Here is a 24463-nt window from a genome sequence, read left to right on the forward strand (position 1 = left end):
TTCGCACCTTTAAGTCATGAAATCTTAAGGTATTTAACACCATCCATTGCATAACTTACTTAATTTTTGTGTAGGGTAAGATGTTCATGCTGTGCTCCTACCACATAATGCAAGAGGTGTCTTTTCAGTCACTGTGTGCAACTCAAAAAAAACAAACCCAAAATTCCAAAGCAGAACCTGCCCCCTTTTTTTCACCTTTAATTCTAAGTTTCTTGTTGTTGCATTACATTGAAAGACTTAACAATCAACTTCTGGGGCCTCTGTAATACTTTGTGTTAGGGCCGATATTGTTTGGTTCGACCACACCAATGCATCAAAGAGTTCACACATTTCAAACACTATTCTGTGACTGACAGGCAGAAAAAAAGGTATTCTCTTGAAAAGCACTACTGAAGGTTTTTTAACATGAGAACGCCCACAGATTTATTATTCCTTATTTGTATCAAAGACAGAGAGACGGCATCTCACTAGGGCATCTCATTAGAGACAGGGAATGTTAATGCTGGAGAACTGGTAAACATTTTCAAATAAACATTTGTTGTGTATGTCCAGCAGGGAAGAGGAAAATGGCTTTACCCACAGTGATGGGAGTACCCATTTAGAAATGAAAAAAAATCTGGCCTCTTCCAGAAAATACTTCCAGGCCCCTGTGAGGGCCTGAAAAAGAACAGTGCTGTGGACAGTGAGAAATACTGCAGACACCCTGTGTTTTACGAGAATGATTGATTGTTTGTTCACTTTTTTACTTGATGGAAAGAAAACATTTGTGATGGCTCTGTGGTCCTATTAAGACTAATTCCTTCTTCAAATGAAATAAAGACTAATTAGGCTCTAATACTAATTTTCTATTTGTCCAAACCCACTAATTTTCATATCGCTCTGTTGCAGCCTACATGTTTATGTCTGTGCATGCTGCATGTCAGAATGTTTGTCTAAGAGTGGCAAAATGATATAAGACAACCATAAATATAATCTATTAAAGTATGCTAAACAGGCTCATGTGAAAAGAGTACAATTCAAATCTTAACAGTAGTAGTTAGGCTATGAGCTACATGTGGAACTACATGTGAACTGTTTCTGCATAAGATAGAGCTTCACACTACGAACACAGGTTTAGCTGACAAAGCTTATGTGTCACTTATATCCTGGTCAGGTGAACTGATTAACAGCAGAACAGTTGAGTGCAAACAGTAAGAAAGTGGTTAAAATTACCTTTAATTTTGAAAACTGAGGATTAAGATTTCTCTGTGAAAAGAATACTGCCAGTGCTTTACCACCATCCAGGAAACAGCAATAATTTGAAGACTGGATAGGAAAATATGGGGTTTCTTTTTTCCATGTTTTCTTACTGTCTTCCAACTTTAATAACCAGAAAAGTACAGAAAATGCTTCAGTTTCTAAGCGAAGTTAAAGAAATCTTTTTCTAAATGTCAGTCCCTGAAAGGTATCTCAAAATTGTTTCCCCTGAGAAAAAAATGTACATGACAGTTGGGTTTGCACAAACAAAAAGAAGTCTGTTAGAACTTCTGACTATGAAGGTGTTCGGGCAGCTGTGGCAGGAGTGCTGCAGATGGATGGGCAGTGTGGATTCTGGTACTGGGCTTTAGGAGAAAATCTTGCCTTCTCTTTCTAGCAATTGCTTACAATTAGGCAAAAGGAAGCAGGGGTTAATGTCCTGATTTTTCAGTGTATTCCTATACATTCTTTCAGTCTAAGGATTCCTATGTTGTTCTGTTGTGCTGTAGTTTTCCCTTATAAAAAAACCAAGGTTATTTGTCTGCTCTGTGGCTGAAATGTGAGCACTGCCTTAGGTCCTCTATGAGTACCCTTCCTTATAATGTTTTGAGTGCAGTAATTCAAAGCCTGATGTCAGACAATCCACCCCACCATGTGCAACGGCAATGTGACCTACACCTAACCTCACGCTGGCTCTTAGTGTATTAACTGGGTGTGCTTCCATTCTTACTAGTTGGAGACACTGTCTTTGGCTATCTTTACAAGCTGATGTCCTCAATTTATAGGTGAAAACCAGGTTTTCCTAAGTAAGTGAAATATTCTAAAAGGCTCACCAGTGCCACTTCACCAAGGGTGACTTGCACTGGGGATGAGAGAGCCAGGTATCAGATGGCAATTGTCATTTTAACTTGCTATATTCTAAGGGTTTTGCATTTATTTCTCTTTGCCATTACTTAAGTTTTGATGCTTTATTTTGTACTACAAATCTATACCTATCCTCACCTTCTTAGGACATAAAATAATTCTGTTGCTTTTAATTAAATACTAACACTTCTGCCAATTCTTCATGATTTAATATATCCAATACCATTAACATGTGATTAACCTAGGTCAACATATCCTTGAAAGAGAAAATCTAAGTCTTAAGTGCAGGATTTTTTTCTTTAAAATATACCTCACTGTTTTAACACACTAATAAGCACAAAAATATGCATACAAATAATAATTTAATACCTTACCCTTCCTGCCTCACAATATTTATGAAATATTTGAAAGAGGATTCATTTATCTATATACATTTATACGAAATATTTAAAAGCTCATCCAGTCCAACTGTTCCCAGCACTGCCAAGGCCAGTGGCAATGGGGCCTCAATGAGGGCCTCAATCTATACAGTTTGGAAACACTTGCAGGGACAGTGACTCTAGCACTGCCCTGGGCAGCCTATTCCAATGCCTGACCACCCTTTCTGGAAAGGAATTGTTCCTCATCTCCAGTCTAAACCTCCCCTGGCCAGCTTGAGGCTGTTTCCTCTTGTCTTAAATGAGAACAATGTTATGAGAACAATGGGCAGTTGGGTGAAGGGGAAGAAAAACAGGACCAAAGAAATAGACCACTTGGAGTGTTAAGAGAAAGCTTTACAGAGATCACATTTTATGATGCATTTCTAAAGGATCTTTTAAAAGAAAGTTCTTACTGAATAATTGATGATGAAATTGAATATTTGATTAAAAAAATATTCAGCAGTTGCCTAAAGCAGGTATCCAGACCTACCTGTTATAACCTGAATGTCAGGTACAGTGCTCCTTAAAGCAGGCTACCCTCCCTCCTGCTCACAAGCTCCGCATTGCCTTCAGAAGTGGGGGTGGCAGATGGGGGACCCCCAAGCCAAACACATCGCCACAAGAAGACTGATGACAGGGAGGAGGAGTGAAGAGCTTGTGTTTTCTCCCACATATTGCTGTCATTGCTGGCTCAGTGGTTAGATTGCTAAAGCAAAATGGACTGGAAAGCCAAGGCTGTGCAGATATATGAGGCTGAATTATTCTGTAGGTCCACTGGTGTGAATGTTGCAAGGGGACACAAGAGGAATGGGCAGCCAAGCAGTCCCCACTGCCCATGTCTGTCCCTCCACCCCTCTGTGGAAGCTGCACCTTTTGTCTCCTCTTGAGCACAAGATCCACAAAGGACTTGGCCTTTGCAAGATGCCAGCATTTCAGGATATGCTTTTCTGTCTGTGTTACCTTTCCCTCATCCACCAACATCCTCATTTGCTGCAGGAATAGTTCCAGCTCAGCCAGGAGCTGCTCTGGCACTAGGTGTGACCCCAGATCTCTCAGGTAGCCTGCCATTCCTTTTCAGGGCATTGCAGTTTCTCAAGTTGTAACTTAGCATAATAAAAAGAGAGGGAAAAATCTGGTAGAAACATAATGTCTTTATTCTCTATAAAGAAACTGTAGTTTTCTGAAATAAAGCTGAACACTGAATGATTCATTCCATATCACATTTTTATTGCTAAGGCCTGTACTGTATGCAGCTAGTGTAGCTTCTCTATGACACTGTGGAGCAACATTTGTTTCAATGTCACACTGTATTAATGCCCTATCTAGAAATAATGGATTTCTATACTAAAACATTTAAATATAGCCTGCCATTGCAGTTTCTTCTAAAATGCATTAAATAAGGCATAGATCTTATATAGGATTCAAAATCTGGTATGCCAGGTCTTAGAAACATTCCGTATGCTGTTCGCCAAGGGCTATTTAAAACAGAAGTCTGTCTTTATTACACTCATGTGCTAGCTTGGTTTTGCATGTGCATAATATTCTGCTAAAGCTAAGTATATTGCTGCATGTCATTGTGTGAATTAAATATCCAAGATGGAGTACAGTCATGGAAAGCTGGCAAGTTCTGTTCTTTTTCACTATTTACAGAAAATGTGTTGTTGCACTCCTTGCTTCTGATATCAAAGGTATAATAAAAAGTTAATGATTTATGCCAGGATCAGTAGCTCAGTTAAAAGTAGGGAGGATGTGACTTAGGCAGAAACAGTAAGGACGGCAGAGACAGAGACACAACTGCCCCTCAAAGGAGCCCAGCAGCGTGGTGCTATTGGCTGCTGCAGCTTGCCTGCTAGGCTAGGATGTTTCTTGTGCTTTCTGGAGAGGCATGTCCTAGATCAGAAGAGAGAAAAGTCAAAATGTGCAAATGGAAATACATCAGCATGCTCCAGCATAATTTGTACATAGCGTTTGTATTCTCTAACCACTGATTTCTGAAAATTCTAAGTGGGGAAAAATTCTGTCCCACAAAGCTCAGCTTCACAACTCTAAGCTGTGCTACTGGCCCTTCCTCCAGCATTCCTGCACAGTTACACTTTCCTATATGCTGCTAACTCCTGTTCTAAAGTTCAGTTAACAGAATAGTTCAGTTGGAAGGCACCTAAAACAATCATCTAGTCCAAATTTATTTACTTCAAAAGTTGCCACAAGCACAGAATATTTTCTTGACAAAGAGAGAATGCAGAGAGAGGATACGAACAGCTCTTGATAGGGCTCTTATTATTAAAATAGCGCTTGGGAGTGTGGATGGCTTGTCCAAGCTGGTGGAGATCTCAGTGGTCCATTAAGATTTTCACCAAGAACAGACACAAGTGCAGAGCTTTGGGCTTTTTCTGGTTGGTTTGCTGTTTGTTTTAGTAAAAGTTCCCAAACCAACCAGAAAAGCACTTAGACCCATTCCTCTCAGAACCTCATTGCCTGAAATGAGTCACCTAAGTGCTAGATATTATTTATATGTCTGTTAGCTTACTGAAGCCCTGTGTCAGTTCATGGTTTTGTCCAGCTGACCAAGGAGCTATCATCAGCGTAAAACTCTCCTATCCTTACTGTGCTACATGCCAGCACAGCGGGCTACAGCAGACCTCGACGAACAAGACGGCATTTATATTCGATATCGTACCGATGGTAGCCTATTCTGTCTAAGGCGACTGAAGGCCCACACTAAGACCCTAAACCATCTTGTCCGTGAACTGCTCTTTGCTGATGATGCCGCCCTTGTTGCCCACACAGAAGCAGCTCTGCAGCGTTTAACATCTTGCTTTGCGGAGGCGGCTGAGGTTTTTGGGCTGGAAGTCAGCTTGAATAAGACAGTAGTCCTCTACCAGCCTGCACCCCAAGAAGATTATCACCATCCCCATATTACCATCGGCGAGTCAGAGCTTAAGACAGTTCAGCAGTTCAGCTATCTGGGAAGCATCATTTCCTCGGATGCCACGATCGACAGAGAGATAGACAACAGAATAGCAAAGGCATATAGTGCCTTTGGAAAACTCCATAAAAGAGTCTGATGTAATAAACACCTGAAGAAAAGTACAAAGATCAGTGTCTACAGAGCCATTGTATTGTCTACTCTTTTATATGGGTCTGAATCATGGGTCATCTATCGTCATCACCTGCGACTCCTGGAACGCTTTCATCAGCGCTGCCTCCGTACAATTCTAAACATCCATTGGACTGACTATGTGTCTAATGTCACTGTCCTCGAACAGGCAGGGGTCATCAGCATCGAGGCCACATTGCTGAAACTGCAACTGCGCTGGGCAGGGCACGTCTCTAGGATGAAGGATCACCGCCTCCCCAAGATCGTGTTTTACGGTGAACTTGCCACCGGTAGCCGCAAGAGAGGTGCCCCAAAGAAGAGATACAAGGACTCCCTGAAACAATACCTTAGCCTTGGCCATATTGACTACCATCAGTGGTCCACCTTGGCCTCCAATCGGGAGACTTGGAGGCACACCATACATAATGCCGCTGACTCCTTTGAGAGCTCACGAAGAACTAGTCTCGAGGAGAAAAGACTACGCAGGAAGAATCGTGTCCCACCTGTTCCACCCAAGGAGACCTTCTGCTGTGCTTTTTGTAGCCGGATTTGCCTATCCCACATTGGCCTTCTTAGTCATCAGCGCGCTTGTAGTAAGCGTGGGTAAATGCCCTTCCCAAATCTTCGTTCGCGAAGTCAAGCCATGACATGCCAGCACAGCAACACTGGACTTCCCCAGTGTTATTTTCAGGAGCAAGCAGGCTGTGGATTGGGAAGAACAACACAGTGGAGGAAGAGACTCACCTTATGGCTGGGTGTTTGGCTGCAACTGCAGAGCCAAGAAAATCTTGTATCATTCAGGAGCCTGGAATCTCAAAAGCTGGTATTCACAGGAGCTTAGTGTCCCTACTGACAACATTTTTTGCGTTAAGTGACGGTAATAAGGAAATATGCTTTGGCACTGCATTAATGATCTTATCTCCCACCCTACATGGGACAGATTTTGTTTTATGAAGCTGCAAATTAAACAGAAGATCAGCAATTGTTGTGTTCATCTCCATTTTTCCTCTTTGAAACGGTGCTACGTACTGCCATGGTGGACATCTCACTGCCTCTTTTGTCTTGGGTTAGCATCGCTCTCTCTGAAGTCGGGTTCATGTTGGACTCTGCAATTTCTATGGCACTGCAGCTGAACATTTGAATCAGACACTTCCTGAACTAGAAAGTGAATAAAAGATCAATCAAAACACGTGGAATCTTACAATATCTCCATAAAGCAGTCTGTGTCTTAGCTAAAACTCCTGGAAATTCTCTTTGGAGTCAGTTGAGAGCATAAGGAAGTAGCCCTATAAAATATATCTGCTGGCATCACCATGAAAAGCTCTAAAACTGAGAAACAATGATGCGCTAAAAATTCCCAGACTACTGGAAAATCTTATTCCAAAAACAAATTGTCCTCTTCTGCTTGTTCCTAACCACATCTAATGGACAAAACGGGTCATTTCTCCAGTCTCACGAGCTGCTTTCATGTGCTAATACCCAGCTATTCAAAGACAGTTTCTTTCCATGCTGTTCATATCCATGAACAAGGGAAAACCAGCAGACATCTGCCACACACTGGGAGATGAGGGTACTGTCCATAGCATGCAAGATAAGCAATAGCTTTCTCTGCAGCATTGAGAAAATAAGCATATTCATCATTTCTTATTCAACAGTCACTTTACTATTTTTCTTTTCAGTTACATGCTTATATTCTGCTTGGTGCCACCACTCTTAGTAGATACATAGCATAAATCTATTCAAGTTTATTATCATGCCTGTTACAGTGATTTCTTTGGTTCTAAATGCTGGATATTGCAATGCTAGCATATCGTAAAAGCTAACACAGTTACCTAGTAGGTACATAGAAATAATTCATTCTAAAGCAAGACAAAATAACAAAATATAAGTGTTAAAGACATTTTGAGAGTATACAGTACCTGTTTGTTCATAAAGACATAAATAACTGGATTATAAACAGTAGCTGTTTTGGAAAAAAAAGCTGGAATTGCTGCCAGACAAGGATCCAGCTCAATGGAGGGATATGCAGTGACTAGGACAGAAAAAGCGGCGTATGGCATCCAGCAGATTAGAAAGGCAATGATCATAACCACAACCATTCTAGTCACTTGTCTTTCGGGTTTCCTGGTAGTTCCCAGCCTGCTTTGTGTATCTGACACCTTTAAAGAAAAGAACAGAAGATTCTAGAAAACAAGGCCTCTAACCAGTGCAGTTAGTGAACAGGTTAACAATCTGCCATGCTAGAAGGAAAGACCTACTCTCTTTGAGTATGGCAGCACATAAGGATGCTGTTACTGGACCACAGGGTGTCTGTCAAGTGTTACTGCAGAGGACATGAATTACTCTACATTGTTATTTCCTTTGCTTAGGTGTCTTTATATTTTTATTGTCAAAGTGAGAGCAAAAAGCAATTACCAAGGCAACCTCTGTGTAGCAATCAGATTGCAGTCCGGCACAATTGCAGCCTGAAGAGACACTCCCAAGACTTCAGCTAAGTCACAAGCAGTGAAGCGGTGGCACAGGTTTGCTGTCCAGCCCCACAAAAGTTAATCTAGCTCAGATAGCTTTATGGGTGCTGCTTCAGCCCACCCCAAGGCAGTACAGAAACACCTTTAAATTCCATTTGTGAGAAAAGTAATCCTAATGATTTTTAAGTCAGGTCAGAGACAAGATTTGGCCTCTGTTCAGAAACAATGACCCTGACAGAAGGAGCAACTGGTATCATCTGATAACAATAACTTACCTCTAAAAACACGAAACAGTTAGGGCTACATTTTTTGGTGATACAACTTGCCATAGATCACTAGCTTCAATGGAGCTACAATGGCTACATAATCTCCTGGCTGTTTCACACCTGACTCACATCAGTCTGGCCTTTTTCTCAGCTACGGCTTTTTGTGGGTGGCAGTAGATTCCTTCCTTTCTAAATCTGAAATCATGAAACCAATAGGGAGCCATCTTACAAACAAAGGAATAGTGCCATAATAATTTATCTCCATTATAAACTGCTAACTAGACCTTTTCCTAAGGTTTCTTTATTTCATTAGTTTTTCAGTTGTAGTGAAAGCTACTATTGGCATTGTAAAGCTGGGCTCACAGGGACTGAGGGACTAGCAGACTTCTCTAAGACAAACCAATGTCACACACGACATTGCACTGTGGCAACCATGGGAAATGGCCATCAAAATCAAGGAAGTGGGTTGGCTGGAAACATCAGGACACCAGTTCTAGTGCATGGGTCTCTCTGTTCACTGCAGTCAGATTTGTAAAAATTAGCTTAGTTGTGAGATATAAGCTTGTGAGTTGTGAGATATAAGCTTATGACAACTTATTATATGTTTAAAGACTATATTCCAGGCAATTGGTTTTTCTACACCAGTTTGGTTTAAGCTATTGTAAGTAACAGAGGCTGGCTCAGACAGTTACATCACTCTGCAAAAGCTCGCAAAAGCCAACAAAAGCCAAAGGCAAGGGCTGGCACAGGCTGTGGCTAAATCATTTGTGATGTGGTGCCCTGAGGCTGCTCCAGCGTCTCCAAGCTCTGTGGTCTGCCAGGTCTCTAAGCTGCAAAAGGCAATGGGCAACACACAACCTCCTGAAAAGTGTGATTTATTCTTTCCTTTAACATTACTGCTATTCTTTCTGGATAACAGAAGAAGGAGCGAGAAAGTGAACCTAGTGAGATCACACAACAGTCACTCCAGGCCAATGCTGGGACCCACTACATGGCACAGATCAGTCTTTCAGAAGATACCCAGGCCTGACCCAAATGGCATGATGGACCTCACTGGCTTCTGCTGTGACTGGCAGTGACATTTTCCTTCTCTGCCTCCTTTTTATCTCATCTCACCTGTTTTTGGTTTAACTTCCAGCCACTTAAGTAGCTGGAAGCCACTGGAGGAAGGAAATGACCCTTTCTGTGTGCCTCCTTGTCGTGGTTTAACCCACAGCCAGACAGCTGCTGCTAAACCCAGGACACTCCTGAAGCATCCTAGTAGCACAACAGCCACTGCTCTGGCAGACCCATCGTAGTGCTGAATGCTTGGCTGCATACTGTCTCTGTTGGGTTAACATCCCTCTCTTTCATGTCTGATCACCAGGGCCACTTTGGCCTGTGCTCTCTCCATTCCATTTCCTCTGTGGGCAGGTTTGGACAGGGAAAAATAAAGTACTGATAAATGTTCTGGATGTTCAGAATAACAGGATCGTAGTTTTGCAAGTTATCTCAGGAAAGTGTGAGTTATCAACAGTGATTTTCTTCAAGTATCTCAATGTCTTGTCATTCATGTCACCCACCCTCACGCCACAGACCCTTTGCTGCCTCACCATGAGCACTGTGAGCAGCAACACGCCTGTGCTATAGTTCACATTCAATCTGGGATGTTTCCTGTGTTTGACACTGAAATCAACCTCCCCTCAGCCACTTAACCTTCTCTCCCCCAAATGCATACTGGGGAAGTTATGAAAAAATCCATTTAGAGGAATGCTGTTGTCACCTGCAGTATGCATTTTCCTAATGCATGTATTTTCTAATGAAAAAATAAGATATTTTCTGCATTTGCCTTCTGTTTTGTTTTACTTATAGAAAATGAGGCTAAGAACAAATACTAGCATTTGGTTATCCCAAATATTTTCAAAACGTCAGTAAACTGAAGAAATTTACTGAAGTTATTACTAAAGGAAAAAGACAAGACAGCTAATAGCAGTAAACAGAAATAAAAATATGGCCCCAAAATCCTGTCCCAAACATGAATTTTCCTATTTTATTGTCTTTTTCACTTGTTGCAGATACTTTTTTAGATCAAGTCAACATTAATCATTAAATAAAATTCAAAAGCATTTCCCAAGTCTTTTAAATGTTCCTGGACAATCTAATATTTTATTTACTACACAGCATTAGATTATATATACTGCAACTTACTCTGCATGCAAGCGTTATAGAGTATTAGTCAGCACCCTTAACATTTACAGTCATTTTAAGCTAAATTTTGAATTACCTGGTTTGATTCTTAAGAAACGTCACTCAATTGAAGAACAACTGCAATCAGACCAACACTGGGTCATTCAGTTTCTTTTGTTGTGAAACAGACATTCTTTCATTGGTATGAGATTTGGCTAATGAGATGCATTGATGAGTGACTGCAAACTGCACACTTTGAAAAGTCTAACCATAAGATGAGTTTCTGTGCTTAATTAAATTACAAGCGATGATAACTGAGTGCATTTGCTGCCTGGAAATTTGATCTGCTTTTGTCTGATCTTCATAGAAAATTGAACACATAAATCCAAAAAGTTTGTATGCATACATGTGAGATTTTACTTATAAATGCTTCTTCTTACCTTTCTTAGCTTCTGCATCAGTTTTCCATAGGATACCAAAATCACAGATAAAGGCACTATAAAACAGGTGGTGAAGAATGCAATAATGTATGTACGGTCAGTATAAGCTCCTGAGTACCTGTATAAAACACAAAATACATTGTGTATGTATTACTAACCTCTGTCTAACTTTGCTGTTCAAGGCTGTCACTAGTATTTTTGTCAACTGCTTTGTTCATTACAGCTCTAATCATATCACCAGATGGAGCCCTGTGCCACCTCCCTGGCCATGGGCTAGGACACGATCCTATGGCCACAGCATCCTAGAACTGTAGGACAGTTCGGGACGATGGGACATGTAGCCCAACCTCCTGCTCAAAGTGGAGTCAGCTATGGGGTCAGAACAGGTTGCTCAAGGCTTTGCCCAGTCTTCTGAAAAACCTGTCTCTTTGCCCTCTATGAATCCTGACAAAAGCACAAGGTGCAGGACAGTTCTTGTCATCAGAGATGGAAGCTCCTCCTTTAGATTTCCTTTAGATTTTTTTTTTTTTTTTAATTCTGTTCTTGGCAAATTTTGCTCAGTTTTGCTGCAACTTCTTTTACATCCATTTTTACAGAGATGTACATCAGATGTACATCATCCTTAAACCTTTCCTTTAAATTCCTGTCCCTGAGATGTCCTGAGCTGCAAGTTTCATTTCTTTACCATATCATTTAAGAGTGGCCTTACCAATTAGGCTCACAAGTAGTTCCAATCTTACTGGTGGTGTAACTGCTCCAACCCATTGTTGGTGGAATGGTCCAAATGAAGGAAAAGGTCCACACAAAGGCAATACCCAGGGCTGCATGCTTCCCACTCAGGTGCATATTTCCCAGTGGGCGGCAGATCACAACGTACCGCTCAAAAGCCAACAGAGCAAGAGACCAGAGAGCAACAATGCCTGTAGGAAAACACAGACAGTGTCAAAAATTGAGAAGATTCACTGAAAAGCAAGCACGATCCCGCATCCCAGAGCTGGTTAGGATGAAAGGCACCTCTGAAGGTCACCTAGTTCAACACACCCCCCACCACACACACAAACCCCCTTCAAGCACAGGCCATAGTGCAGGCTGTCCGGGACCAACTCCAAATGGGTTTTGAATATCTCCATGGATGGAGACTCCACAACCACCCTGGGTCAGCCTGCCCCAGTGTTTGATCACCTATCAGGCACCTCTCCATCACCTCTTTCATTAACACAAGTTTATGAAAGATTGTGCTATTTATGTTCATTATTCTAATATTTATTAAGAGCGCAAGATTTTCATATTTGTCTAGTTTGTCAGTCTACAGTACAATGACTTGCAACACCAAGCAGCTAATTGGGCCACTTAACTGACAATGACTTCTTCTTTTCCATTCAGTTCTACTCTGAAAAGCTGCAAATGATGTGTAGCTTCCAAACAAACAAATTAAGATATATCTTCAAAACACTATCATTGCAAGAAATGTCGCATTTCAGACTGTCATAAAACTCTGATCTACAGACAGCTGCCCACAACAACAAATTACCAGTTTATCAGGCACATATCACCTGGTTGGCCACCAAAACCTTGAAATATCCTGATCTTTATTCATGAGACACAGCTTACATGCCCCAGACTGATTTAGCAGCGCTGTCCCATGCCAACATTTCCTCTCTGTGTAACTTAACCAGGCTAAGAGCAACCTGGGGCTCCTTTTTTCAGGCTGCAGATCAGGAATGCGTTTGATTCAGAGCAGTGCCAACAGTCAGAAGGCTGTCTCTACTAAGCAGCTTTAAAAACAGGAACGGGGAGGCAGGAATGTCTCTCTTAAGTAGAGAACCCATTTAAAACTAATTATCCATTTCTTCTGCAGAGATGTATTTACACAGGGACCTATGTGGTTAGGATATTCCCTGTTAGAGTACTTCTAATACTTTGCGTAGTTAGTAAAATGAAGTAAAGAAACAAAACAAGTGGGTGTGTGGAGTGACTGTTTTAGCTGTATCATTGCTATAACCCTGCAGGTAGCTAGTGAAAGATGTTTCCATAATATTTTCCACCGTTTAAAAGCAGCTACTCACTCTTCTTCTCTCTCTGTTATTTATTCACACCTACACACACCTAAATACAAACCTTGAAAACAATTACACGTCCAGAATTTTTCCCCGATGTTGTTTTACTCAACCTCCTCCTCCCCCCAGAGCCATTAGTGTATTAGCACACTTTTCATTATATTAAACATATTCGGTGATCAGTGTACATGCAACAAGCCACTGGTATATGACAGAGATCATAATATATATTATTAACTCACACATGAGATCCAATACAGAACACATTTAACTGGGGAAAGAACCAGCGAGTGAAAAGCATGTAAAGTCAGTCACTTGGGAAGCTGCAGGATAGCTACTGGCATACACTGACGGAAGGTGAAGGAGAAGAACATACAACTACAAACAAAATCAAGCTTACCAAAAAATGTGACAGCAAATCCTTCCAGGACACAAGCCCAGTAACCCATATAAAAATAACCTTCTAGGTTTGTTAAAAAGCTGATGATGCCACCAGTCAGTGAGACCAGGAAATCAGCCACAGACAAATTGACTATAACATAATTGACAGGTTGTCTCAGTTGCTTGAACTTAAAAGTTACCAGGATCACAGCCAGGTTCTCAGCAAGCGACAGGGAGGTCACCACCAACATTACTGCTGCCAGAAGCCTGAAGTGCCAGGGCTGGATGGAATCCAAGGGACGATGGAAGGGATCCCATCTGGCAAGACCAGAGGAACTGGACAAAAGTGACTCATTTTCAGGTGCCCTGGATGCATCCATTTTCTCTCTCTCATTAGCAAAAATAATACTCTCTAATACTGGAGTTTCTAACCTGTAAATAACACTGAAAATTAAAAGGAGAAATTTACGGTCTCCAACAGAAGTGTGAACAAACTCTCCATGCCTCCACTTTCCAGGAATAGTCCAGAATAGTCCAGAAGACAACGTTGTGGTCAGAGGAAAGTTTAGTGCTGTGCAATGAACAGTGATGAGCAGGAAAATCCCTTAGAACAACTTCTTCCCCTTTCTGCCAGCAGTCTCCTACCTCTCTCCTGCTGCAGCCGTGCCTTTGTAATAAAACTCAGCTACAGAAGCTGCAGGTTTCCTCCTTCTCAGATCATCCCTTCTCTGGGGGGGGGGGGGCAATGAAGCATTGGCTTGGAAGCCTCCCTGACCTTTAGCACTGTAAAAAAGAAGCTTTCCTTTTGTTAATAGGATGGTGATCGTCCTCCTGCCCTGTGCTGCTGGAGCACAGCAAGGGGGAGGCTCCCCCTTGGCTTGTTTTCTTGAAAGAGGGCAGCCCTGAAAAGATTAATGCTGGGCAACTGCAGCAGCTGTAAAGCAGGCAGTGAGACTGCACTCACACCCCTGCCCACAGCTCAGGGGAGCTCATGGCCTCCGAAACGAAGCTCCAAATTAAATAGGTTTTCTGTGGTAGTCAGTGGAATATCAGCCTCTACCAGAGACAGAACCGATATCATTCCTGTTGAAGGCATAATAATTGCAGCTTTAGTGCTAAAAACTCAAATATGCACAACAATATTTAGAAAATGGGGTTTTTAAATACATGAAAATAAATAAAATCAGTACACTATGAAATGGGAAATCTCGTAGCTGGTCATATATTTCTGATAAAAATGACTGGATGCCATTTAACAACTTTTTAATCATTAGCAGCCAGGGTTACTTGTGGTTGTTTCCAAAGGCGAGTAGCTGAGTCACCTTCACACCCTAAGGAGGCACAATACTGAGGCAGATATTCCAGCACTCCCATTCTAAATGACTGCCAGTAATAATTCTACAAATGAAGCTTGATACCCCAGGAACACGGAGCTCAATCAGCTGTGTTGGGAGGTAATTCCTGGGGACTGTAATTGTTAATCTGACCCTCAGTGTATTAACCAGAGCCGGAAATACAAAAGCACTCCAGTTCCCATCTTGGAGTTCCCACTCTGGACACACACCGTATACAACATGTGCATAAACAAACAGGAGCTGGAGTGTGAGTGAAAATGAATAACATTACCTGCCCATACATTCCCTTGACTTCATACTTGCTTTGGTTTGTACATGAAACCCTCTGTTAACACAGGTTAGAAAGTTTCGGCATACAGGAATGAAATGAAAAGGGTTTATGGACACTGGCAGAAATACGCATCAGAAAAATTCAGACTATTTTCAACTAAAAAAACCCCTAAACTCCTACTTACGATAACCAAAATAGCAAAGGTGTTTTTAAATGGTTAGTATATCCTCAGCTGAAAAGGAGAGAGGCACTTCTTAATCAGACCAAATCTGATCAGAGTACTCACAAAATGATACTTATTAAACAGAGAAATAAAAAAATTCCAGCTGCCATGAATAAAACAAGGATCAATACACAACAACATTGAAATGCCTCCAGCCAGGCTTTGTATGGCACGACTCCATGTCAGCTCCACTGGCTACATACTACAGCAGAAGATCTGACCACAGATTTAAAATGAACTTTGAATATCATATCGTTTGAAATTCTACATGGCTTTAAATTCCCGCGGATGTCAGAATGAAACCAGAACTCTGGATTTAGCATATAACAGAGAAGGGAGTATATGGCCTTCTCTAAGGTGCGACTCTATTGACTGTACATTGACACCTCTTTTAAGCAATGGATAACTATTGTCTTTATTGTTGTTTTTTTATGCTGTAGTACTGTTCGAGTTGTTTGTATGAGTTATGACCTTGGTTACAGTTTAAATGCCTTTTTCTTGTGCTTCCTCTTTGTTTAGAATCCTTTGAAAATACCCCTATGCTGTCTTGCTTGGCTGTTTTGCTTGTTTTTCTTCTTCAGCAGTCAACTTTGTCACTGAAAGTGATTCTCTGCGACATGCCCTCTTATTACAACTTAACAGCAGGTGCACTTCTTCCAGCACCAGGGGTTTGCATTTGCTCCTTCCCTCCACAGTTGCTGCCCCTCTTGCACTGCAGCTTCCCCACTACCATCATTCCCCAGGTGCTTTTGGTTTTGTTTTTAATTTTGTTTTACGACATTTTTTCTCAAATCAGTATCAGATAAATGTAGAGAGACAAAGCATTACCTTACGAGCACAGGCAGAACAGGAGCATCTTGGGTCTGGAGCCTCCATTTAAAGAGGCAGCTGTTCTTCAGCCTTACATCACAAGATCTTTAGCTGCTTTTATTAAGGTCTTGTTTTCCATTAGTGCCACATCCTTTTCCTAGGCTTCCATATACTGAAAAACTTGGAGCACATGCAAACAGAAGAGTCCATGTTCATCATATCTCACAAATCTGCTCTACTTCAGTCTTCATTTTCTTGGACGGAACGGAAGCACGACTTGCCTCCTAGGCAAAGGTGTTCCTGTCTAACATTTCATAAGAAGAGATAAGTTGGTAAACAACAAAAAAGCCTCAGGCTATGATTAAACTGCTGCTGGTAAAGCAGGGGACATACAGTCAGTGAGGTGAAGAGAACGTGTAACTAACAGCACTTGCGTAATACGTCTATGGTAATTCCACCTGTAAGACAAAATCAGGATGACAAGAACAGTGCTAACTGAGAAAAAAAATCTGGTGCCTGAAACTGTATGTAGCACTTAGGGAATTAGCCCTGCATTTACCAGTCCCACAAGACTCAGACAGGGAAATGAACTGTAATGTCAGTGTAGTATTTCCAGTGGTGCACTGGAATTGGTTCTCTCAGCCTCTGAGCATGTGATAGTCCCAAGATGCTGCCAGCAGTGGCCTTCACGCCCGAAGTGACTGTGAAAGTTTTGCTTTGTCCCCAAGAAGGATTTGATTTAATCACATTTAATTAAAGCAAGCAGCATATTCTGCTCTTCAGGGGTTTTGTGGGGATCTGAAATGAAGGATCCCACTTTTTGTAGAACCAAACTCGCTTCTGCGCCGTACATGAGTGCCCATCTTGGTGACTGACCTGGCCACCCCAGAAGTCAATGTCTGTTTTGAAAAAAAAAATAAAATACAAAATCCAATTGTATTCTGACCCTAATTTCTTCGAATATTTGGTCTCAATCTAACTACTGAGCCTCTTCATGCCTGGAAAGGTTCAAGGAAAGCACCTGCAAAACCTAATGGCAGACTTTGCTTGAGAACCCTATGAAAGGACTGCAGTGATTGAACTCATTTACCTATTCTCAAAATAGGCCCACATCCTTTTAGAACCTGTCAAAACCTGAGTATAGGAAATGGGGTTTCTGTTAAATTTCTGGAAATTTAGGCAAATATTGTCCTGCTGCTGCCTAACTAAATGAAAACCATTCAGAGCATCACATCAGAATTGAGAACAGAGGAGAAAGTTGTTAGTCCTTTGCAGTACCATATTATAAAGATATTGCAAAGTACCTTCATATAACCCATTCAGAAGCTTCTGTGGGTGGATACTTTGCCTAAACACCAGCCTAAAGATTCAAGAAAAGAGCCAATGTAAAAAAAAAACACAACCCAAACCATGAGTAGAGTGGGCTTTTCTAGTGGATCAGGCTATGTCACTGAAACATCTGATTCCAGGTGGTCAGTTTGCCTATACAGAGAGTACTCCACATGTTGGCATTTGAAACTGATTTCCTCCAGCCATTTCTGGGTTTTCAGCTGCAGTTTTCTTGCAGTTACTGAAAGACAGCAGTTACCACGTTTGAAGTCTGCTCTCAGGAAACACTGAACTATCATAGTGGAAAAATTCTGTCTTTGCCCTTTTGAGTGACTTGGAGGAATTATTTTGCTTTCTTGCTCATTAAAAGAACAAGCGTGGGGATAAAAGCTGTGTGCAAAAGAGGCATTTACACCAGGAAAGATACCAGCATAGTTACAAGACTTCCAGCAACCAACAATATGTATCAAAGCTGGTAGCTAAAGGAAACCTGCTCTATGAATAAGAAACTAATTCAGATACTGAGCACCAGAAAAGGAGACGGTTTGTTAGCAGGCTGTAGTTACTTGCGACACGCTAACAATATCTTGCAATTTGAGGCCTCATCTGAGCAGATGTAAGATACTTTGCAAAGCTCAGCTAAACGTGGTTGCCTGGGCACTGTGTAGCAGCAGTTAAGTAGATGGCAATAATTTCATAATTTCACTAATTCTGACTTAAATTATTTTGCTGCCACTATAAAAGTTTTTCCACAGATTTTTGAGTTTTCACCCATTTGCTTTCACATGATACTAATCCGTTAACACCCTGGTAAAAGAAATCAGTCTTTTAACAATAAGCAATAAAGTCAATAGTCACTGAAAGAGCTGACACTGTCACAATAAGCAAAACAACACCTTAATGGTTTGGTTTTCCTCAGAAATTGTATTTCCTCAGATGAGCGGTGTGAATTGTTTTCCAGTTTTTCACCTGGCAGTTCCAAGTAAAAAAATTTTTCACATGAGATTTCTTATCTAAGAGGATTTTTCTATTATGAAATCCTCATTCAGAGGAAAGGGGACTTAATCAGGCAAGAAATCTTTAGGAGGACCATATACATGAGAATCTGTAGCCTTAATAACTGCCATTTAAAAAAGTTTGCTATTAGCTACATCAAATACATGTTGTTTATTTTGCAGTCCCTAAAGACAGCAAATGGTATTTTCCATAAACTTCTTAGTACTAGATTGAGACCAAATCTTTGAAGAAATTAAAGGTAGAATACTATTTGCAGCTTTGCATTTGTTGTCATACTTACATTCATTGGAAATATGATAAAGAAATCAACATCTTGATTCTATGATACTGTGCATGACTAGTTTCATCCCAGCCTAAAAGTCAATATTCTGGTAGACTCTCACCATCATCATAGAAACATAGGATCATAGAAGGGTTTGTGTTGGAAAGGACACTAAAGCTCACCCAGGTCCAACCCCCTGCCACATGCAGGGACCCCTTCCACTGGAGCAGCTTGCTCCAAGCCCCTGTGTCCAACCTGGCCTTGAGCACTGCCAAGGATGGGGCAGCCACAGCTTCTCTGGGCACCCTGTGCCAGCGCCTCAGCACCCTCACAGGGAAGAGCTTCTGCCTAAGAGCTCAGCTCAGTCTCCCCTCGGGCAGGTTCAAGCCATTCCCCTTGGCCTGTCCCTACAGGTCCTTGTAAAAAGTATCACTACATGCCCTTGTAAGAAGCCTGTAAGCGATCATCCAGACCATCTTAAGAGTAAGTGGGTTTTGAGTGATGATACGTAGCAGTTTGTCAAGCTTTTAATTTCTGTAACACTGGCTGTCAGACATTTAACAACTCAGAAATATTTCTACATTGCAGTCCTAAAAGAGACTGGGATGCAGTGAGGAGTCTACAGCAGTTACATCAGCATATGTGGTATGAGCTGATTTAGCCCACTGGGGGCATCAGGTACAGGGGACAGTTAGGATTGCTGTCTGGCAAGCAGGGGGAGGCATGCCATAGACGCCTCTCAAGCAGCCAGGGCCAGCCATGTGCCAGGTCACCCTCCCATGCGCTGGTGGGGCATGAAGGGTTGTAAGTGACCGCAGGGCAGCCAGCCCCAAACAGCACCAGGGTGCACGGAGCAGTCCTGCGTGGTGCAGTCACTGGGGCTGACCAGCGTCTGGATGGAACAGAGGCACCAAGGCTCACAGAGGGGAGGGCACAGAGGCTGGTCTTGGCTGGGAATTAGGAGACTGTGGAAGACAGAAGTGGTACCAAAATGAGAACCTCTTCCAAAAATTAGTGTGTTCCCATCCTTGGCACAGCAGCTGCCAGTGCCTTCCATGCCCTTGGGAAGGCTTGTGCTGGCTCTGCAGTGAACAGTTGACCTAACAGCAGCAAGAGGAAGCCTCCACACACACAAAAGGCAGAACAAACCCAAACAACCCCTCTCTATTTCTCCTGCAATCATCACAAACTCTTTCTACAACATTCAATTTTAAACTTAATTTCTGTAGCTGTCCAATTTTTGTCTTGTTTAGACCTCAAATAGCAGCAGGTCACAAGGTTACTTCTGTTCCCCTTCCAGCTGAGAGGTGACATTTTCTCACCCTGCAGCTGTGCACTCCTGGTAAAAGACAACAGACACATTCTTCTCCTTTTGTTATTACTTGTTCAAGGAAAACAATTAAAGATTTTAATAACAATAAAAGGTTTTAATATTGGTTTCGTGAAGATTCATGCAAGCACTGCTATCAATTCTAAATTACACAAAAACCTCACAGACAAGATCAGAAGTGTCTAGTTGTCTACTTAAACCCTGAATTTGAACATTCATATACATTAGCAGACCCTGGGTTCAAGTCTCAGCCTCAGGACTGTCTCCAGCTCCTCAGGTAGTTTTCCAAAGCAATTCTCTGCTGAAACAAAATCAGTAAGAGCCTCTATCCAACCAATGGCATCTCATTAGTGTGATATAAATCAAATGTAGCACGACCTTGCTTTCTACTCAGTTTTATTTATACTTGTTTGGGGCCAAGTCTGTTATGGTCTCATAGCTAAGTCTCATCAGATGAGATTGATGGTGGTTTAAGTGTTAGCACCCACCCCACAGATTCCTGAGGAAAAAGGAAAAACACTAAATCGCCATCTGCCATGTGTCAAACCATCACATCTAGGTATCTATCATGGAACATCTTTGGTTGTGGGTGTCTTACAGGATTTATCCTCAGGATCAAGAAGTTCCTCACATTTCTGCGGGTTTCTTTTTCAATGTAAACATAATTTGAAATTTCTCTCACTGAAATTGTTCTTAAATTTGATTTTTCTTGCACAAAATGATAATGAAATCATGTAAGAGGCCAGATAAAAGGTTTTATGGAAGTAATCCCTTGTTAGGAAGGAACCTCAGAGGAAAAAATAGGAAAGCAGAAGACAAGGCTGGAGAAGTCCCCACATTGTAACACTGGAATAGTTAAGACTCCAGTCAAGTTCCATGTAGATCAACAGAAGCCTTCTGCTGATGACCACTGACTAGGGGATTTTCTGTCAGGAGTCTCAGTGAAACTGACTGGCACTGCTAGGGCCAAGGAAGGCAGCTTGTGCCACGCAGGTACATCCATTGCCCACACTGTGCTTTGGTGGTCCAGCGTTCCCAGGCTGCACTCTGCAGCAGCAGCAGCATCGTTACTCAGTCCACAGTGGATAAACACTTTAAATCACGCCACCTTTTAGCTTGTTGGAAATTACTCTTCTCTTTAGGTACCTCTGGGGGACACAGTCCCCAGAGATTGTCAGTAACTGTGTTTTGGAGCAAGGTACAAGGAAGGTAAGTCCTAACCTCTCTGTTGTGTGATGCACACAGAGGCTGGTTTTGTGCATTACGAATCCATTCTGTCACCATCACATACTAGATTTTTTTATTCAAATAACACAAAACTGTGTAACATAACCCTGAATCATCATGAGACACAGATCCCACAGCCTAAAAGTAACTGCTGATTACTTTACCTATTTGAAGATAACACATGCCTCATTCTATGGAGAAAGTGCAAGAAAACATTCAATGTATGCAATAAGGTAAACATCACTTATTTAAACATTCCCACCCTGAAGAATATTGTGAGAACAAAACCAAGTTACATTTTGCAATTAGCTGTAACAATTCAGCAATATACATGAAAAGAAAACAGTAGCAAAGTCAAAGAAACTGACAATGTACTTGCCTGTAGGAGTTACAAAAAGATCGGAAAAGTTACATAGCAAGCGAAGAAGCTTTCATCCAGAGTCACAAGCCTCCCAGGACTTTTGAACATTTATCAAAGCCTCGGCACTGTGTATCTCCATCTGAGGTTTAAGCCATTACTGAGCAGCAGTAATAAACATGGCACTCTGTTCTCTTTCCTTCCTAAGCTTGTCTGACTTGCTTTAAAGTAGTCATATGGGCTGACAAACACAGAGGAAAGTCCATCTGCGTAAGTTTACTTCGTCCCTAAATACACCATGTTTAGATATAGCTCACTAGAGCCATACATACAATACCAATAAAAACAAATGAGAAATGCAGCCACTAGTTTCTATCAGTGTCCCTGAGAGGGGCCTGACAGCACAGGAGCCAAACCGAGAGGACCAAGACGCAGCCATGCAGGGGAGACCAAGAAGATGGAGAAGGTGGTATGGTACTCAGCTGCAGACAGTGCACAGGCAGGAGAGGTGGGGAAGCAGGAGGAGGGAAAAGTCACTGAAAACCTTGCATCATGAATACACAGCTGTGCAGAGGGTGAGCTTAGAGCCAGGCTATTCATGGAATTCCTGGCCTTTCGATGTAAACCTTGATCATAAGGAACCTGTAGAATTTTTTTCTCCTCTGATTTAATGTATAATTAGGAAATACACCCCCCTCCCTACATTTCAGGCCTTTAGTAGCACAAAATCTTCATTAAAAGTGCTCAGCACTAGTTAATATCAAACAGGAAAAGGTGTCCTTCATTTTATGCTTATTCCCAATGCAGACAGAATTACTGAGAAATGCTCTAAGCAAACCATATCATAATGGATAGACTTAGTGTCATAAATAATTTTAAGCAAAGTCTTCATTTTTGGGTTCACAGCAATGTTTTCTTACAAGCTACAATGAATAATGATCATGAGAGCGTTCAAAAATGAGTTATGCATGCACTGGCTGAAAACCCTCTGCTCCCTTACGAAGTATGGCTGAGCAAGCCATTTATTTTATAGTGCCAAAATTTCTCTCAGAAACTGCCAAATGGAGCATACATTAAAAACCCAAACAAAACCAAGCACACACACAAACACAAACCCCAACAAATGAAACAACAGCAAAAAACCCAAAACAAACACCACAAAAAAAAAAAAAAAAAAAAACACCACAAAATAGATAGCACTGCAAAGCGCCGAGACTCATCCAGGGTGTGGTGTGCTCTTTCAGCTTGATGGAAGACAATCGTACCTACATCCCGTATTTGTTTTTACCTGGTCAGAGTGACTCTGGGCTTCTCAGCAACAGAGACTCAATTCAATCCTACTCTCATGAGAACAGAAAATTTGTGCCTTTGTCCTCTCCAAGGACTGTCTGTCAACTAAATACTGCTGAAGCCAGTCCTGAGGGTTTGGACACATTGCTGCAGGAAACCGAACATCAGGCCCATGTAATACTGAGGGTTGGGTTTGGCATCTATTCTACTGCTGTACAGCACCACAGTAGTTTCTAAAATGTACTTTCTGGATGAAAGCTTTGTTCCCTGTTAAGTGAGAGATGCCAGAAGTGGAGGAAGAGGAGCAGTTGTTCTTGGAAGAAGGAAGGAACCAGAAGGCAGCAAAACCATTTGACAGCTGTCAATCAATGCAGTAAAAACAGCAGGCTTCTCCCCCTTATTTTCTCAACTGGGGGATTATTAGGGAAGAATTTGGACAAAAAAGATCTCAGAAAAGTGAAACCAAAAGACAGATCAGGCACCAAGAGTCTCAGCGCAGTCACAAGAACTTCTGATAACATCCACCCGAGGCGAGCATGTAAGCACCATGCTGAGTGCCGCTGTAGCCTGCTCCCTGTCACTGTGGCTGTGAAACTGTACCTTGCCTTCTGAGTGAAAAGTCAAAGGTAGCTGGGTGTGATACTGGCTCTACTGCTGGTTTGTATCCAGGTGCTACAGCATGCGGCAGGTTTTCAGCACACAAGCCTAATGTGTTGATTAAGCTCTTCCTTACAACTTACTGCTTCTCGCTTTATGTACTGTATATTCCTGTTGACTTTACTCCCATATAAACATGCCTCCTACGTCTTTCTCCAATTAACTCACTTCTTTATTGATAGCAATTGCAAGTGATCACTGAACCCTCAAAGGGCAATCCCTCTCTTCAAGTTTTCCCTGGTTAAGAGCAAGCAGTTTGGTTTGACTTTAGCCACCTTCCTGTCTTCACTTGTGTTCTCTGGTAGAATGCTGAAGCAGCAAACCTTTTTGTATCAAGACACTTCAATTTAACTGCTGACAGCTCTTTCAAGACACATCCCCAGGCCTTTTTTACCTGTTATTCACCTTTTGTAAATCTATGGCTTTGTCTATTTTTGTGAGGTTTATGTGCAATGACCTGTACATTGCAAGGAAAACTTTCAAAGGCACTAAGGTCTCACTGAAGTCAGTGCCAGTTCTTTAAGCCTCTATCTAGAGCTTTTAGAGTCTTTGTTGAGCTTCCTCAGTATAGGAAATGAGGAGAGTTTTAGTAGGAAATCCTTTTTTGTTACCTCACATTTTGTTATGTTCCCATCACTGAGCATCCTCTGGAAGAGACAGCTATCACAGTGATTTAAATTCAGAGAAAAATAGCAAGGATACAGCTGAGAGATGAGGAGGATAGCTCCATTATTAAGCATTTTAGTTAACCTTACCCAGTGCAAGTTGTAATGCTCCTGTGTGACAGTAGATGGATGCACTGCTCTAGAGGCCTCAGACTAATGGCAGAGTATTTCTTGTGCCTGCTCATTTTCTGTAAACTGTCCTGCACAAGTCCATCAGGTAGCTTCTGGTGTTCATATACAACTACACACAAGTAAGCTACAAATGTCTGTTCAAG

General features: G+C 41.7%; 1 protein-coding gene across 1 annotated transcript; it reads right to left on the reverse strand.

Annotated features, from left to right (window-relative positions):
- Window positions 1–4532: 4532 nt before the first annotated feature.
- On the reverse strand, window positions 4533–14046 carry LOC133224866 (opsin-VA-like). Its single transcript, XM_061376694.1, has 6 exons — window positions 13414–14046; window positions 11666–11876; window positions 10957–11074; window positions 7536–7775; window positions 6281–6774; window positions 4533–5147 (listed from the first exon to the last, which is right to left on the reverse strand). The coding sequence occupies exons 1-5, from the start codon at window positions 13772–13774 to the stop codon at window positions 6592–6594; spliced, it is 1113 nt and encodes a 370-aa protein (XP_061232678.1). The 5' UTR covers window positions 13775–14046; the 3' UTR covers window positions 4533–5147; window positions 6281–6591.
- Window positions 14047–24463: the final 10417 nt, after the last annotated feature.

This window comes from Neopsephotus bourkii, unplaced genomic scaffold (genome assembly GCF_033783945.1).
Source record: "Neopsephotus bourkii isolate Nb327-2 ecotype Australia unplaced genomic scaffold, CSIRO-AGI_Nbou_v1 NB_1735, whole genome shotgun sequence".
NCBI classification, from domain to species: domain Eukaryota; kingdom Metazoa; phylum Chordata; class Aves; order Psittaciformes; family Psittacidae; genus Neopsephotus; species Neopsephotus bourkii.